Here is a 17,850-nt window from a genome sequence, read left to right as displayed (position 1 = left end):
GCCACAAGGATGTCATAACCTTTAGCTCCAACAATGTTATACCAAGGAATTTACCACAGAGAAATCATTCTTATTCTTCACAACAAAGTTTCAGATGAAGTTTTTCTTCTGTCTATGTTTTCTAATTTTCCTGTAATTATATGTGCAATAATAGAAACACAAATTATTATTAGTAGTGGGGCACTGCTACAAAGATACCTGAAAATGTAGAAGTGACTTTGGAACTGGGTAACGGGCAGAGGCTGGAACGGTTTGGAGGACTCAGAAAAAGACAGAAAAGATGTGGAAAAGTTTGGAACTTCCTAGAGACTTGTTGAATGCTTTTGACCAAAATGCTGATAAGTGATATAAACAATGAAGTCCAGGCTGAGGTGATCTCAGATGGAGATGAGGAACTTATTGGAAACTGGAGTAAAGGTCACTCTTGCTATGCTTTAGCAATGAGACTGGTGGCATTTTGCCCCTGCCCTAGAGATCTGTGGAACTTTGAAACTTGAGAGACATGATTTAGGGTATCTGGCAGAAGAAATTTCTAAGCAGCAAAGCATTCAAGAGGTGACCTGGCTGCTTCTAAAAGTGTACGTTGATATGCATGAACAAAGAGATTATCTGAAACTAACTTATATTTAAAAGGGAAGTAGGGCATAAAAGTTTAGAAAATTTGCAGCCTGATCATGCGGTAGAAAAGAAAAACCCATTCTCTGGGGAGAAATTCAAGCCTGCTGCAGAAATGTGCACAACAGGAGCCAAACGTTAATAGCCAAGAGAATGGGGAAAATGTTTCCAGGGCATTTCAGAGTCTTTCAAGGTAGCCCCTCCTATGACAGGCCCAGAGGCCAACCAAAAATGACTTCGTGGGCTGGGCCCAGGGCCCTGCTACTCTGTGCAGCCTCAGGACTTGGTGCCCTGCATCCCAGCTGCTCCAGCTCCATCCAGGGGCAGATTTACCCCATGCTGTTCTCATGATAGTGAGCTCTCACAAGATTTGCTGGTTTAAAAGTGTGTGGCCAAAAGGGGCCAACGATACAGTTAAGGTCATTGAATCAGAGGCTGCAAGCCCCAAGTCTTGGTGGCTTCCACATGGTGTTGGGCCTATGGGTATGCAGAAGGCAAAAATTGAGGTTTGGGAATCTCTGCCTAGATTTCAGAGGATGTATGGAAATGCCTGGATATCCAGGAAGAAGTCTGCTGCAGAGGCAGAGCCCCCATGGAGAACCTCCACTAGGGCAGTGCAGAGGGAAAATGTGGGGTTGGAGCCCCCACATAGAGTCCCCACTGGGGCACTGTCTAGTGGAGCTGCGAAAAGGGGGCCATTGTCCTTCAGACCCCAGAATGGTAGACCCACAGTCTGCACTGAGAGCCTAGAAAAGCCACAGGCACTCAACACCAGCCCATGAAAGCAGCCACAGGGGCTGTACCCTGCACAGCCGACAGGGGCAGAGCTGCCCAAGGCCTTGGGGGCCCACCACTTGCCTCAGCGTGCCCTGGATGTCAGACATAGAGTCAATGGAAATTATTTGGAAGCTTTAAGATTTAATGACTGCCCTGCTGGGTTTTGGACTAGCGTGGGACCTGTAGCCCCTTTATTTTGGCCAATTTCTACCATTTGGAGCAGAAGCATTTACCCCATGCCTATACCTCCATTGTATCTTGGAAGTAACTTGTTTTTTATTTTACAGGCTCATAGGTGGAAGGGACTTGCCATGTCTCAGATGAGACTTTGGACTTGGACTTTTAAGTTAATGTCAGATTGAGTTAAGACTTTTGGTTACTGCTGGAAAGGCATGATTGGTTTTCAAATGAGGAGGACATGAGATTTGGGAGGGGCCAGTGGTAGAATAATATGGTTTGGCTCTATGTCCCCACTCAAATCTCATGTCGAATTGTAATCCTCATGTTAGGGGAGGGGCCTGGTGGGAGGTGACTGGATCATGGGGACAGATTTTCCCCCATGCTGTTCTCATGATAGTGAGTTCCACAAGATCTGACGGTTTAAGTGTGGCATTTCCCCCCATTGCATTCTCTCTCTCTCTCTCTCTCTCTCTCTCTCTCTCTCTCTCTCTCTCTCTCCTGCTCCACCATGGTAAGGAGTGCTTGTTTCCCCTTCACCTTCTGCTATGATTGTAAGTTTCCTAAGACCTCCCACTCATGCTTCCTGTGAAGCCTGTGGAACTGTGAGTCAAGCAAACCTCTTTTCTTCACAAATTACCCAGTCTCAGGTAGTTCTTTATGACAATATGAGAATGGAGCAATACAGAGACCAAAGTTAATTTGCTATCAGCTTAAAATAGTGCATTATAACAAGACTCTTTATGCTAGCTCTATAGTAAACATAAAGAAAGAAATTACAGCAGATATACAAAGGAGAAAGAGAAAGGAAACAAAGTATAGCACCACAGTGAGCAACAAAACCACAGACGTGAACAAGAGAGAAAGAATGCTACAAAAAAAAATCTATAAAACAACCAGAAAACCATTAACACAAAGGCAGCAATAAATCCTCACCTATAAATAACAGCCTTGAATGTGACTGGGTAAGTTCCTCCAATTAAAATATATAGAATGGCTGAGTGGATAATAAAACCCAAATGTATGCTGCCTATAACAGACTCACCTCACTGTTAAAGACAAACATAGATTGAAAGTTAAGGGATAGAGGTTGGGTGCAGTGGTTTACGCCTGTAATCCTAGCACTTTGGGAGGCCGAGACAGGAAGATCACCTGAGGTCAGGAGTTCAAGACCAGTGTGGCCAACATGGCAAAACCCTGTCTCTACTAAAAAATACAAAAATTAGCTGGGTGTGGTGGTGCGCGCCTGTAATACCAGCTGTTTGGGAGGCTGAAGCACAAGATCACTTGAATACAGGAGGTGGAGGGTACAGTGAGTCACACCACTGTGCTCCAGCCTGGGGAACGGTGTGAGACTCTGTCACACACACACAAAAAAATTAAAGGATAGAAAAAGACATCCATGTAAATGGAAACCCAAAGCAAACAGGAGTAGCCATGCTTACTTTAAGTCAAAAACTGTAAAAAGAGACAGAAAAGGTGATTATATAATGATAAAGGGATCAATTCAGCAGGAAGATATAACAATTACATTATTTATAATATATATTATATAATCATTATATAATATACAATTGTGTCTCATATATATATTTACAGTATATATTAACACACACCCCGAACACTGGAGTGCCCAAGTCTGTAAAGCAAATATCATTAGATCTAAAGGGAGAGACAGACTATAATACAGTAATAGCAGGGAACTTGAACACCCCACTTTCAGCAATGGACTGATACACAGACCTCAAAATATACTACAAAGCTACTGCAACCAAAAAAGCATGGCACTGACATAAAAACAGACCAATAGAGCAGAATGGATATCCCAGAATTAAAGTCATGCATCTACAGACAACTGATTTTCAAAACAGGTGCCAAAAACACTTAGAAAATGTGTTATCTACTTGCAGAAGAATAAGACTAAACTACTTCTCACTATATACAAAAATCAACTCAAAATGGATTAAAGACTTAAATGTGAAACCTAAAACCATGAAATCTACTGGAAGAAAACAGGGGAAAATGCTTTACAACACTGTGCTAGGCAAGGATTTTTAAAGCGAAGACCTCAAAACACAGGCAACAGAAACAAAAACAGACAAATCTGATTACATCAAACCAAAAAGTTTTTGTGCAGCAAAGGAAACAACTGATAAAATGAATAGACAATCTACAGAAATAGGAGAGAATTGCAAACTATACATCTGACAATGGGTTAATATCCAGAATATATATAAAAAACTTAATAGCAAAAAAAAAAACTGATTAAAAATGGGCAAAATAGCTTAACAGACATTTCGAAAGGAAGATATAAAAAGAGCCAACAGGTATACGAAAAAATATTCAAATAAACTAATCAGGCAAATGCAAACCCAAACCACAACAAGACACCACTTCATTCCAATGAGAATGGCTACTATCAAAAAGAAAAAAGAAAACAAGTGTTGGCGAGGATTTCAGGAGAAGGGAACACTTATACACTGTTGGTGGGAACGTAAATTAGTAGTTATTATGGAAAACAATATGGAGGTTACTAAAAAAATTAAAAAATGGAACTTCTAGATGATCCAGCAATCCTACTACTGGATATATATCCAAAGGAAATGAAATCAGTATGTCAAAGAAATATCTGCACTCCCATATTTTACAATAGCCAAAATACAGACTCAACCTAAGTGTCCAACAATGAAAGAATAGATAAAGAAAATGGGGGTATATATACTCAATAGAATATCATTCGGCCATAAAAAGAATGAAATCCTGTCATCTGTAGCAACATGGATGGAAATGGAGGATAGTATGTTAAGTGAAATAAGACAGAGAGAGAGGGGCAAATACTGCAGGATATCACTTATATGTGGAATCTAAAAAATAAAAAGTTGGTACCATAGAAGTGGAGTAGAAGAGTGGTTATCAGAGACTGGAGTGGGGAGGTGGGAGAGAAAGATGAGGAGAGGTTGGTTAGTGGGTACAAAGTTACAATAAAATAAGAAAAATAAGTTCTGGTGTTCTGTTGCACAGTAGGATTATTATGGTTAACAGTAAAGTAGTGTATATTACAAAATAGCCAGAAGAGAGGCTTTTGAATGTTTTCACCACCAAAAAATGATTAAATGTATGAGGTGATGGATATGCTAACTACCCTAACTTGTACATTGTATAAACAACACATAACTGTATTGGAATACCAACTTGAACTCCATAAATATGTACAATTATAATGTGTCAATTAAAAAGTTAAAAAATTATCAACATTGCTGGAAATGAGACCAAATAACCTGAAACCCACAGGAAAAAAACCTGCTATATTTATTACATTCAAGAAAAAAGGAAAACAGATGATGGATTAAACCAAAGAACTGGTATCTATGTAACAGAAATGAAAATCTAGAATTGAAAAACTACAATTAAAACTTAAAAATTCACAAGTGGGTACTTTAGAAACAGCAGAAGACAGAAATTCACAAATTAGAAAATAAGGCAGTAGAAAATGGGAGACTGAAGCACAGACAGAAAAAAGAACAGGAAGATGGAAAACAGTACAAAGGAAATACGGGACAAAATAAAGCAGGAAGGAGGAAAAAGAAAATAGGAAAGAAGCAATAATATAAAAAATATTCTATAAGAATTTTCCAAAATCGATGAAAGATATCAAATCAGGGTATCATGAAGATCTATAAACCCTAAACAGAATAAATACAAAGAAAATCCTACCTAGCAACGTTAGACACAACTTCTGAAAAGCAAAAAAGCAAGAAAAATCTCAGAAGCAGAGGAAAAAACATACTAACAGAAAGGAGTAACAAGAACACTGATTACTGATTCTTCAACATAAACAGAAGCAAGAACATGATAAAACACCTTTAAAGTGTTACAGAAAAAACTGCTAGAACTGTTTATGTAGGAAAAACACCCTCCTAAAACACTGCTGCAAAGAATTAAAGACTAAATAAATGGAAGAATATAGATGTTCGCAGATTGACAGATTCATTATAACAACAATGTCATTTCTCTCTGAATTGATTTATGAATTTAATGCTATCCTAATCCAAAGCCCACAGCCTCCCACAGGCTTTCTTGCGTATATCTGTGTGTGGAAATTGACAAGCTGATTCTAGAATTTACACAGAAAGGCAAAGCAACAATGATAGCCAAGACAATCTTGAAGAACAAGCCTGAGTACAAGCCTGAGTTGCTCTACTGAATACAAACTCATGCTATCAGATATCAAAACACACAGCTTAGGCCGAGCTTGGGGGCTCAAGCCTGTAATCTCAGCCGTTTTGGAGGCAAAGACGGGCGGATCCCTTGATGCCAGGGGTTTGAGACCAACCTGGCCTACGTGGTGAAACCCTGTTTTTACTAAATCCTGTCTCTACTAAAAATACAAAAAGTAGCCAGGCATGGTGGTCCACACTTGTGATCCCAGCTACTCGGAAGGCTGAGGCATGAGAATCACTTGAATCCAGGATGCAGAGGTTGCAGTGAGCCGAGATTTTGCCACTGCACTCCAGCCTGGGTGACAGAGTGAGATTGTCTCAAAAACAAACAACAACAACAAAAACAAACAAAAAAACCCAAACTACACAGCTTGACAGGGCAGTACTTACATGAACACAGGCATGAGCAAAATAAACAAATGAGCAAAATAAACAATAAGCAAGTGAGCAATAAACAACTGAACAAAATAGAGACCACACAAAGTGGACACTGCACAGCTGGAGGGAAAAAGACAGTTTTTCAATAAATGGTGCTGAATCAACTGAACACCCATAAGGATACCTAATGAATCTTGCCAATAATAAAATCCATGCTTTCAGTCAACAATTTACATTTTAGAAAATTTGTATCCATTACTGTGAGTTTAGCACTTCCCTAAACTTTTCAGAAGAGGCTAGTGGTGATATTAGCAATGCCATTTTTGATAAAGTATTTTTTTAAGTGCCAAAATGAGAAAAATTGAGAAATATTGAGGACCATCAATATTTTCCAAATGACCAACGCATGGCATTACAAAAATCAAACATAGAGAAATGACTGATTCAATGTGCAAGACAGACCAATTGTTTCTAATGCAACAGAGTAAAAAGTTCATGGATAAAGTCTCAGACACCATGTTGAAACTAACCTGTAAGCAACTTGTCAAGTTTTGGTACTGTTTTAAAGAAGAATACCCAACTTATCTGATAAGAACCTCCCCCGCATTTTTTTTTTTTTTTTTTTAACAACTTCTCTGTAGGAAGAATTCTTTCATTCAAAAAATATATCACAACAGACTGAATGCAGCAGATATGAGAATCCGACTAATATCAGAGACATTAGATTTGCTAAACTATAATTAAATCTTTTATGAAAATAGTTCTAATAAACGTTAATTGTGTTAACATGTAATGAGGCTGGGCGCAGTGGCTCATGCCTGTAATCCCAGCACTTTGGGAAGCCGAGGCAGACAGATCACCTGAGGTCAGGAGGTTGAGACCAGCCTGGCCAATGTGGTGAAACCCCGTCTCTACTAAAAATACAAAAATTAGCCAGACGTGGTGGCACGTGCCTGTAGTCTCAGCTACTTCGGAGTCTGAGGCAGGAGAATCGTTTGAACTCAGGAGGCGGAGGTTGTAGTAAGCCGAGATTGCGCCACTGCACTCCAGCCTGGGTGACAGAGCGAGATGAACAGAATGAGACAAAAGAATGAGAAGAAAGGAAAGAAAGAGAGAGAGAGACAGAGAGAGAGAGAGACGGGAAGGGGAGGGGAGGGGAGGGGAGGGGAGGGGAGGGGAGGGGAGGGGAGGGGAGGGGAGGGAAGGGAAGGGAAGGGAAGGGAAGGGAAAGAAAGGAGGAAAAGAAAGAGAGAGAAAGGGGTGGGCGGGAGAGAAAGAGAGAGGAAAAGAAAAGAAAAGAAGAGAAGGAGGGAGGGAAGGAAGGAAGGAAAGGAAAAAAAGTGATGGGTTTCTCATTAAATTCAAAATGACTAATAAATATTTTTAAAATTAAGAAAAATGAATCTTGAATTCTACCTCACATCACAAGTAAAATTCAATTCCAAGATGAATTGTAGATCTATATTTGAGAAACAAAACACCAAACTTTTAGAGGAGAAACAAAGAAAATCTTCACAATCATGAAGAAAGGAAAGATTTGACTTTTTAAAAAAAGGACACAAAAGGCCCTAATCACAAGGGGACAAGTTGAGAAAGGAATTACTCTTCCTCAAAAGATGCCAATAATGGAGCAAAAAGAGTTGTGTTTAGTGGCGTATGCCTGTAATCCTCGGGAGTCTGAAGCAGGAGGATCTCTTGGGCCTAGGAGTTCAAGATTTGGCCTGGGCAACACAGGAAACCCCATTTCAAAAAAAAAAAAAAAAAAGGCCAGGTGCTGTGACTCTCGCCTGTAATCTCAGCACTTTGGGAGGCCGAGGTGGGTGGATCACCTGAGGTCACGAATTCAAGACCAACCTGACCAACAGGGTGAAACCCCATCTCTACTAAAAATACAAAAAATTAGCTGGGCGTGGTGGCGGACGCCTATAATCCCAGCTACTCAGGAGGCTGGGGCAGGAGAATCGCTTGAACTCAAGAGGCAGAGGTTGAAGTGAGTTGAGATCACACCACTGCACTCCAGCCTCAGTGACAAGAGCGAGACTCCATCTCAAAAAAAAAAAAAAACACCCAGAAAAAAGGAAAAGTGGCACAGTGGATAACAGAATAAACATACCCAACAAAGGACTTCCATTCAGAATTCAAAAAGAACTTTTATAAATCAATAGAAATCATACTGACAACCCAATTAATAAAAGAAGCTATCTAAATACCTGATAGAAACATAAAGGTCATTCATCATAATTAGTAATAGGGAAATGTAAAATAAAATCACAATGAGCTAACATAACGTAATCAGCAGCCGAGTAGCAAAAATTCAAAATAAGCAAACAATAAAACACAAATATTAAGGGCTGTCAAACATGTAGAGCAACTGGAACTTAACTATACTGAGCTAATGGTTATTAAAATTGGTAAAACTGGCCGGGCGCGGTGGCTCATGCCTGTAATCCCAGCACCTTGGGAGGCTGAGGCAGGCAGATCATGAGGTCAGGAGATCGAGACAATCCTGGCTAACACAGTGAAACCCCGTCTCTACTAAAAATACAAAACAAAACAAAAAAATTAGCTGGGCATGGTGGTGGGCGCCTGTAGTCCCAGCTACTCAGGAGGCTGAGGCAGAGAATGGCATGAACCCAGGAGGCAGAGCTTGCAGTGAGCTGAGATTGCGCCATTGCACTCCAGCCTGGGCGACACAGTGAGACTCCATTTAAAAAAAAAAAAAAAAAAAAATTCATAAAACTAATTTTAAAAAACAGTCACATTCTCCTGAATTTTTGAACATGCACATTTCCACTACAGTCATGCCTTACTTAATGATGGTGATACTTTCTGAAAAATGCATCATTAGATGATTTCATCATGTGAACATCATAGAGTATACTTAACATAAACCTAGAAGACGGTATAGCCTACTATACACCTAGGCTATATGGTATATAGTCTATTGCTCCTAGTGCACATACCTGTACGGCATGTTACTCTACTGAATACGGCATGCAACTGTGACACAACAGTCCATCACTGACTGAAACAACGTTATGTGGCACATGACCATAATTTTATTCCTAAGAATATCCTCAACAGCAGTAAGCAATAAGGGCACAAAAATAACACAATGTTAATAGAAACTGTATTATTTATCATACTGAAAACTAGAAATTGGCCGGGCGCAGTGGCTCACACCTGTAATTCCAGCACTATGGGAGGCTGAGGCAGGTGGATCACCTGAGGTCAGAAGTTCGAGACCAGCTTGAACTTCACCAACATGGTGAAACCTCATCTCTACTAAAGATACAAAAAGTAGCCGGGCATGGCGGCTAATGCCTGCAAACCCAGCTACTTGGGAGGCTGAGGCAGCAGAATCACTTGAACCTGGGAGGTGGAGGTTGCAGTGAGCCGAGATTACACGACTGCACTCCAGCCTGGGTGACAAGAGCGAAACTCCATCTCAAAAAAAACCAAACAAACTTTTAAAAAAAGGAAAACTAGAAATAACCCAACTATGAACAGTGGAAGGGAGAAACAAATCATTATTTGCACACAATTGTATACTGTACAGCAGTGAAAAAGAACACATGCAAAAACATAGAAAAATTTGGAAATTTATTAAGTAAAAAAGCCTCACCAAAGGATTCTCTCTATAGCAAGTTCAATAAGTGGCAAAACTAACCTATAGTAATACAAGTCAGAATTGTGATTACCTTTCCAAAAGAAAGTTGATGAGAGCCTTCTGGAAAACTGATATCTTTATTTTCATGTGAGTTGTCATTACACATTTAGTGTATATTTATTAAAATTCATTGCATTGTACACCCTTGGTGTATTCTATGTATGTTATATACTTCATGGTTTATGAATTTTTTCATAAATTGTCCCAGAATCAAATGAATTTCAATGCTAAGAGTTAAAATTTAAACATAAAAGTCATGAGTTTAAGTGAATTATAGAAATACTTACCAAAAGAGAACCTGATTGCCACTGTATCTCTCATAGCGTGCTCTTGCAGACATTAACCTATTAAAAAAAATTGAAGATTTTATCTTACATTTTGTTTTTAAAATTGTTGTAATTACAACAGAAAATGACCAGATCTACCAGCATGTTTTCACCAAAGTACAAAGAGTTTAGGAATATATCTATATTTTATATATATAATGCAATAATATAGATAATATTCAGTGGCATCAACCATAATACTCTTTATGTACATTATAAAATCTGTCAACTCACATCAAAAGTTTTCATTACAAAAAATATACATTTGTCTGATTCACTACTGAATCCTCAGTGTGAAGAGCAGTTACTGGCAGAGGCATGTACATACAAAAAAATTGCTGAATATAAAAATCAGTTTGCAATAAAAAATACTTTGAGTATTACAAAATGCTAATTTTTCAGTTTTCTTTCTTCCTAATTATTTGGCATATACTAACAGCTGAATTACGTTATACAGAAAACATATAATGAATAATAAATCCCTAACAATTATATTTTATCAATCTGGTCAATAACCAGAAACTTGATGAATACCCAGGAAAAGTCACTGGATATGCTGTTCACGGTGGGAACACACGTTTAATTAAAATATTATATAGTTAAGTGTTTTATAGCACTCCAAAGTGTTTTTATAAATATAATCATAATGATATATGATAACCAGGACAGATAGCCAGCCAATTTTTCAGAAGAAAAAAATGAGGTTCAGAAAGTTTATGGGTCTCGTCCATAGGAGCTTAGGCCAAATCAAGGTTACTGCTCCTTCCACATTAATACAACACTATAATACAACATACCATACCCAGCTGAAACATTTGGCATAATAAATACCAATACACACTACAAAAAGATAACAGGAGTTTTGTCTTTACTAGCCAGCACACCCTCAGCACTGTATTTTGCTTTAGGTACTTATTTTCATTTAATCCTTGAAATACTTCAACAAAGATACTACCATTACCCCTATTTTATTGAAGACAAAACCGCAGCTAAATGTTCCTTCTAACTTAAGGTCCCATGGCTAAGAAAAACTGAAATAAGAAAAACAAATTCAGTTTTTACTGTCACTGTTTTTCCCCAAATCCAAAATCACCCCTACCAAAATATAAACTACAGGAAACCAGGGATCTAATCTATAATGTATATACCAAGGCCTTAAAACAATAAGGAATATAAAGGTGCTTAACAAATATGTGGTGAATAAATGAATGAACGGCTATACAGCGTGTGCTCTTAAATACATAACCACACTTACCTAAGCTGATGTTCCCTGAGATTTGATAATATTTCCATTCCATGAAGATAAGAATAAATAGTATTTAAGTCCTGTAGAACAGAAGAAAAAAATTAGATTATTTTTCAAATATACTGTTTAAAATATAAGGCACCCCACAATTCTGATTTTAAACAGTCACTTATAGCAGAGCAGTTAACTATGGAAAAATCATAAAACCTCTGAATCATAAAAGATTTCAAAAGGCAGAGAAGAGATCCCCTCAGCTCTCAAAGGAACTCCTCTTCAACATGACCAATGGCCTCTATTCATTCGAACAATGCCAGAACCCCAAAATCATTATTTTATATGGAAGTATATTAATTCGTTATTTCACTTCTAAGCAGATGTAAACTTTTCTTCTTTAGTGGCCTCCAAATATTGATATCCAATATCCTGACTGCCACCTTTAGAGACGACCCAGTTTATCAATATTCCTCTTAAAATATGACTTTCTAAAGAATTTCTCTCTAAAGAGACTCAAAATGACATAATCTACCACTAAATAAAAAAGATTTCCAATGGTACAATCCTATAACTAGGCATTAAAACAACAACAAAAACCTCAGGATGACATAGTATAACCTCAACTAAGAGCAGTGGCATAGCAGAAGAAAGTGGAAAGACTCTACAGATCTTTGACAGCAAATGGTATTGTACCACTGACGTCATAAGATTAAAAGCAGACAAGCTTAAATTCGCTATAAAAAATATACTTCCTATTTCCTATAAAGAATAATGCCTTTACACCAGGGCAAACTACTTCTAAACACTGCCTTCCCACTCTGATATGCAACTGGCCAAGAAAATTATCAGATAGTAGTGGGGGTAGTGGGGGACAAACTAAAGACAACTTATTTTCTAGTAGGTTAATAAGACAACATGGAGCCATTAATAAAAACAGCAAGCTAGGCCGGGCACGGTGGCTCACGCCTGTAATCCCAGCACTTTGGGAGGCTGAGGCGGGCGGATCACGAGGTCTGGAGACTGAGACCATCCTGGCTAACACGGTGAAACCCCGTGTCTACTAAAACTACAAATAATTAGCCAGACGTGGTGGCAGGTGCCTGCAGTCCCAGCTACCTGGGAGTCTGAGGCAGGAAAATGACATGAACCCGGGAGGCGGAGCTTGCAGTGAGCCGAGATTGTGCCACAGCACTCCAGCCTGGGCGACAGAGCGAGACTCCGTCTCAAAAAACTAAGATAAGACAAGACAAGACAAGGTAAGAGCAGCAAGCTGAGCACAGTGGCTCACACCTGTAATCCCAGCACTTTATGAGGCCAAGGTGGGTGGATCACTTGAGACCAGCCTGGGTAACATGGTGAAACTTGTCTCTACAAAAAATTTTAAAAAATTAGCCAGGCTTGTGGTACACGTCTGTAGTCCCAGCTACTTAGGAGGCTGAGGTGTGGGGGATGGCTTGATCCTGGCAAGAGCAAGTTGCAGTGAGCCGAGATCGCACCACTGCACTCCAATCTAGGCGACTGAGACTCCATCTCAAAAAAAAAAAAAAAAAAAAAAAAAAAAAAGCAATAATCTCTAATTCCAAAGATAACAACTGCCAATTAACCACAGTGGATTGACAACCACACTTTTTTCTGCTAAATCCTTACTAAAATAACAGTGAAAAAGATGTTTAAGTATACAAAAATAAAGATTTGAATAGGTTAAAAGAAAGGTCTACCAAATTTTAGAAGACAGCAGATGAAGCATTGATATGGTAAACTGTATTTCCAAAGATGGCCACAGAGATATTTATTATCCCATATGCTCTTGTGCAGTGCAGTCTTGCCTGTAACCCATCAAAAACTGGAATCTATGTGCCCTCCCCACAGATGTGAGTTGGCTCTGTGACTAGTTCTGACCAAAAGAATAGAGGTGAAGTTGTATAAGAGAGTCAAGTACCCTGAGACCATTAATGTTGTGAAGAGCCTCAGCTAGCCTTGGGGAGACAAAAAGGCCACATGGAGTAACACCAAGATACTAGATAAGTAAGTTATGCCTTCCTAGAGCAGCTTAGAACTACCAACTGAATGGAACTAAAAGAATGATCCCAACTGAGGCTCTATGGGGTAGAAGAACCAACCACCCAGCCAGAACCTGCTGAATGCAGGTAATAAACAGATTCATGGCAAAAGTGTGGCTTATAGTGGGCCCAATGAGTCTGCAGATCCACCTAATAATGGTCATTCTCCACTCCTTCAGTTTATAATTAGAATTTATACACTTGGCAGTTAGAATACCCTCCATAATGGGTCCATGACCTGTGTGGTAAAAGCCATCATAATGGAAAAAGCCAAGTGGAAACCTCTGCCCCATTCCCCAGAACAAGACAGTAAATAAAAGACTATTTCTTCCAGAGGGGCACAGAATAAAGACTAGTGCCACCAGTAAAGAATCAGAAGTACGCAGAGGTAATAGTTTCCATTGTTTTCTATTTAATTCATGGAGAAAGCAGACAGATCCTGAAAAATGACTGTGCAGACTACCACAGAATGAACCAAATTCTAGCCCTAATCATAGCCTGCAGTCTCAGACATAATATTGCTGCTGAAGCTGATTAAGCCTCAAGTACTGATGTGGTGTTACTTTCCATTCCAATTAGAAGATCAGAAAAATCTGCATTCATGTGGGGCAATATTAACTTACAGTTTTATCTTAGGACTCTTTTAACTCTCCCGCTCTCTGTCATAACAGTCAGTGGGAGTTGGGTGGGGAACAGACATCTAAACCTCCTGATCTATTTACATATATTACAACATGCTGATTGGACAGAATGAACAAAAGAATGCGCTAGAGGTCACTGGTACCCTAAAGTCCTTGGTAACACACATGTGGCTCCAGAAGATGGGAGATAAACACTATGAAGATTCAAAAGATCTGCCACTTCAGTGAAGTTTTTAGGGATACAGTGGTTAGGGGCATGTCAGGATATCTCCAGCAATGTAGAAGTGACTGGTTTAGGTCAAGATAAAATAAGAGGAACTAGACTTACCCATCACCTAAAACAACTAAACACACAACAAAAAAGACAAATATATAAAACATTTTTCATAAGATAGGACATCAGGACATACCTAAAGTGAAGTAAAGATCTACCTGAAAAAATCATAGTAGTAGTCCTGAACCAGGACTGATTCTTCCTTTCTCATTGACATTTAGCAATGTCTGGAGTTATTTTAGGCTGTCACAGATTTGAGAGAGTGGTGCTATTGGCATCATGTAGGTAGAAGAAATACTGCTAAACACAGCCACGCCCATTCATTTACCTATTGGCTATGACTCTTTTCATGCTATAAAAACAGAGTTAAGTAGTTGTAACAAAAATTACCTGGGCCACAAAACCTAAAATATTTACTATTTAGCCCTTTATAGAGAAAGTCTGTTAATCCTGGATAAGAATGTGTGTATTTTAATTCTTATCAGTTATGAAATGCTGGGAACATTCCTGAAATCCAAGTTCCCAGATGCCAGCCGCCAAAAGACAACTTTACAAATAGGTCTTCCTAAGGACAGCAGTCTCAGATCTGTTCTATTAACTTTTTTTTTTTTAAGGCTAATATTGAAGTTATATTCAGGAATAGCCTTAAAAGAAAGAGAAAAGGAAAAATCTCCTCAGTGGGTACAGTTGTGAGTAGCAGATGTGGGTCATGTTAAAGGATAGCAGCTGCTATGGTTTGGATGTGGTTCGTCCCCGCCAAAACTCATGCTGAAATTTGATCCCCAATGTAGCAGTGTTAGCAGGTGGGACCTAGCAGGAGGTGTTTGGGTCATGGGGGTGGATCCCTCATGAATAGATCAATGCCTGTCTGAGGGGGCAAATGAGTTATCACTCTCACAGAAATCAATTCATTCCCCTGAAAGAGGATTGTTAAACAGAGTTTGGCTTCCTTGGTTTCTCTCTCTTGCTTTCTCTCTTACCATGTGATCATTTTTTGCAGCATGAACATGGCTCACTGCAGCCCCGACCTCCTGGGCTCAAGCAATCCTCCCACCTCAGCCTCTGAGTAGCTGGGACTACAGGCACATGCACATGACACCATGCCCATCTAGTTTTATTTATTTATTTATTTATTTTATTTTTTGTAGAGACGAGGTCTTGCTTTGCTGCCCACACTGGTCTCGAACTCCTGGGCTCAAGCAGTTCTGCCTTGGCCTCCCAAAGTGCTGAGATTACAGGCGGGAGCCACTGCGCCCAGCCTGCCATGTGATCCTCTTGCACAAACTTGCTCCCCTTTCAAGCAGCCTGAGGCCCTCATTGGATAGAGGTGGCCTGTCTAGAACCTTCCAGCCACCAGAATTGTGAGCCAAATAAAGCTCTTTCTTTATAAATGACCCAACCTCAAGTATTCTGTTATAGCAACACAAAACAGACTAAGACAGTGGCCCAAAGTGAAAATATATGTAAATTCCAGTGCATGGATATCTGGTTAGGGGTCTAGAAGGAAAAAGACAAAAAGATCAGGAACAAGGAGGGATCAGGTAAAGACACAGGATGGAGACATGGGAACGGGCACAAAGTGTATAAAGTTTTCTGTATTCCACACTAATGCCCACCAAAAAGCATTAAACATGGAAGAGGCGCTGAACAACCACGAAGATAAAATAGGATATCCCAGAACTGGTACAATTAATACATGAGTAGACTGATCACAATGACACTAGATAGAGGCTACACATGGGACCAACAATATAAACTTCCACTTATCAAGGTCTGTCTAGCTACTGCTACTTCTGAATGTCCAACCTGTCAGCAACAGAGACCAACCAAATGAGTTCCTGATATGATTCTATTATTCAAGAAGAGCAACCAGTCATTTGATAACAAGTAGACTATATCAGGTGTCTCTCATCCCAGAAGGGCCAGTAGTTCATTTCACAGTGATAGATATCTATATTTTGGGTTTGGGTTTATCTTACTTACCTCAGAGGTTCAGCCAGGATCATAATCCAGGGGCTTGCAGAATGTCTGAACTACAGGACTAGAATCCTACACACCAAAGAGTCCAACCAGTGGACCCAATTCAAAGCAAATACAGTGAGAGGTGGCAATGTGCTAGCAGCCCTCGCCCTCGGCTCCTCCTCGGCATCCACTCTGGCCCTCGAGGAGCCCTGCAGCCTGCCACAGCACTGTTGGAGCCCCTCTCTGGGCAGGTGGAGGCTGGAGCCGCCTCCCACACCTCCCAGGGAGATGTGGAGGTAGAGTGGCGGGCGGGAACCGGGGCGTTTCCGCAGCGCAGGCGCAGGCTCAGTGGGCCCAGCACACGCCGGCCCACGGCAGTAAGGGGCTTAGCACCCAGGCCAGCAGCGGCAGAGGGTGCCGGCAGGCCGGCAATGCGCTCCAGTTCTCGCCAGGCCTCAGCTCCCTCCCTACGGGGCAGGGCTGGGGACCTGCAGCCCGCCATGCCCAACCCCCCGCCCCCACGGGCTCCCCCGGGGCCCAAGCCTCCGTGATGAGCGCCGCCCCTTGCACCACGACACTCAATCCCCATCAATCGCCCAGGAGCTGAGCAGTGCGGGTGCACAGTGCAGGACTGCAGGTAGCTCTGCCTGCCGCCACGGTGAGGAATCCACTGTGTGAAGCCAGCTGGGCTCCTGAGTCTGGTGGGGACTTGAGGAACTTTTATGTCTAGCTAAGGGATTGTAAACGCACCAATCCGCACTCTGTGTCTAGTTCAGGGGTTTGTAAATACACCAATTGGTACTCTGTATCTAGCTAACCTAGTGGGGACTTCCAGAACTTTTACATCTAGCTAGAGGATTGTAAATGCACCAATCAGCACCCTGTCAAAACGGTCCAATCAGCTCTCTGTAAAATGGATCAATCAGCAGGATGTGGGTGGGGCCAGATAAGGGAACATAAGCATGTTGCCCAAGCCAGCCAGGAGCAACCCACTCGGGTCCCCTTCCACACTGTGGAAGCTTTCTTTCGCACTTTGCAATAAATCTTGCTGCTGCTCACTCTTTGGGTCCATGCCTCCTTTAAGAGCTGTAACACCATGAAGGTCTGCAACTTCACTCCTGAAGCCAGCGAGACCACGAACCCACCAGGAAGAACGAATTAAGTCCAGATGTGCCGCCTTTAAGAGTTATAACACTCACCGTGAAGGTCTGCAGCTTCACTCCTGTCAGTGAGACCATGAACCCACCAGAAGGAAGAAGCTCCAGACACATCTGAACGTCTGAAGGAACAAACTCTGGACACACCATCTTTAAGAACTGTAACACTCACCGCGAGGGTCCACGGCTTCATTCTTGAAGTCAGCAAGACCAAGAACCCACCAATTCCGGACACAACAGGAGTATGCTCACAACCTTGGGACCACTAGTCATGTCACATACCACACCATCCAGAGCAACTGGCCTCAGAGAATGCTGTAATAACCTTATAAAGGCATAGCTGAACTTTTAGC

General features: G+C 40.7%; 1 protein-coding gene across 16 annotated transcripts in view; it reads right to left on the bottom strand.

Moving 5' to 3' along the window:
* The window catches only part of LOC105467197 (Rap guanine nucleotide exchange factor 6), a 218,735-nt gene that overhangs the window by 173,790 nt on the left and 27,095 nt on the right, over positions 1–17,850 (bottom strand). For all 16 annotated transcript variants that reach the window (XM_071097788.1, XM_071097791.1, XM_071097790.1 and 13 more), the window contains 2 exons: positions 11,419–11,489; positions 10,125–10,181 (listed from right to left, as the gene is read on the bottom strand). In XM_071097788.1, coding sequence (XP_070953889.1) covers positions 10,125–10,181; positions 11,419–11,489 — 128 coding nt within the window. Of the gene's footprint in view, positions 1–10,124; positions 10,182–11,418; positions 11,490–17,850 lie in introns of those variants that run through there.

The sequence above is a fragment of the Macaca nemestrina genome, chromosome 6, assembly GCF_043159975.1.
Source record: "Macaca nemestrina isolate mMacNem1 chromosome 6, mMacNem.hap1, whole genome shotgun sequence".
NCBI lineage: Eukaryota > Metazoa > Chordata > Mammalia > Primates > Cercopithecidae > Macaca > Macaca nemestrina.
The sequence above is the reverse complement of the archived record's forward strand: the minus strand, read 5'-3'. Positions and strand labels throughout refer to the sequence as shown.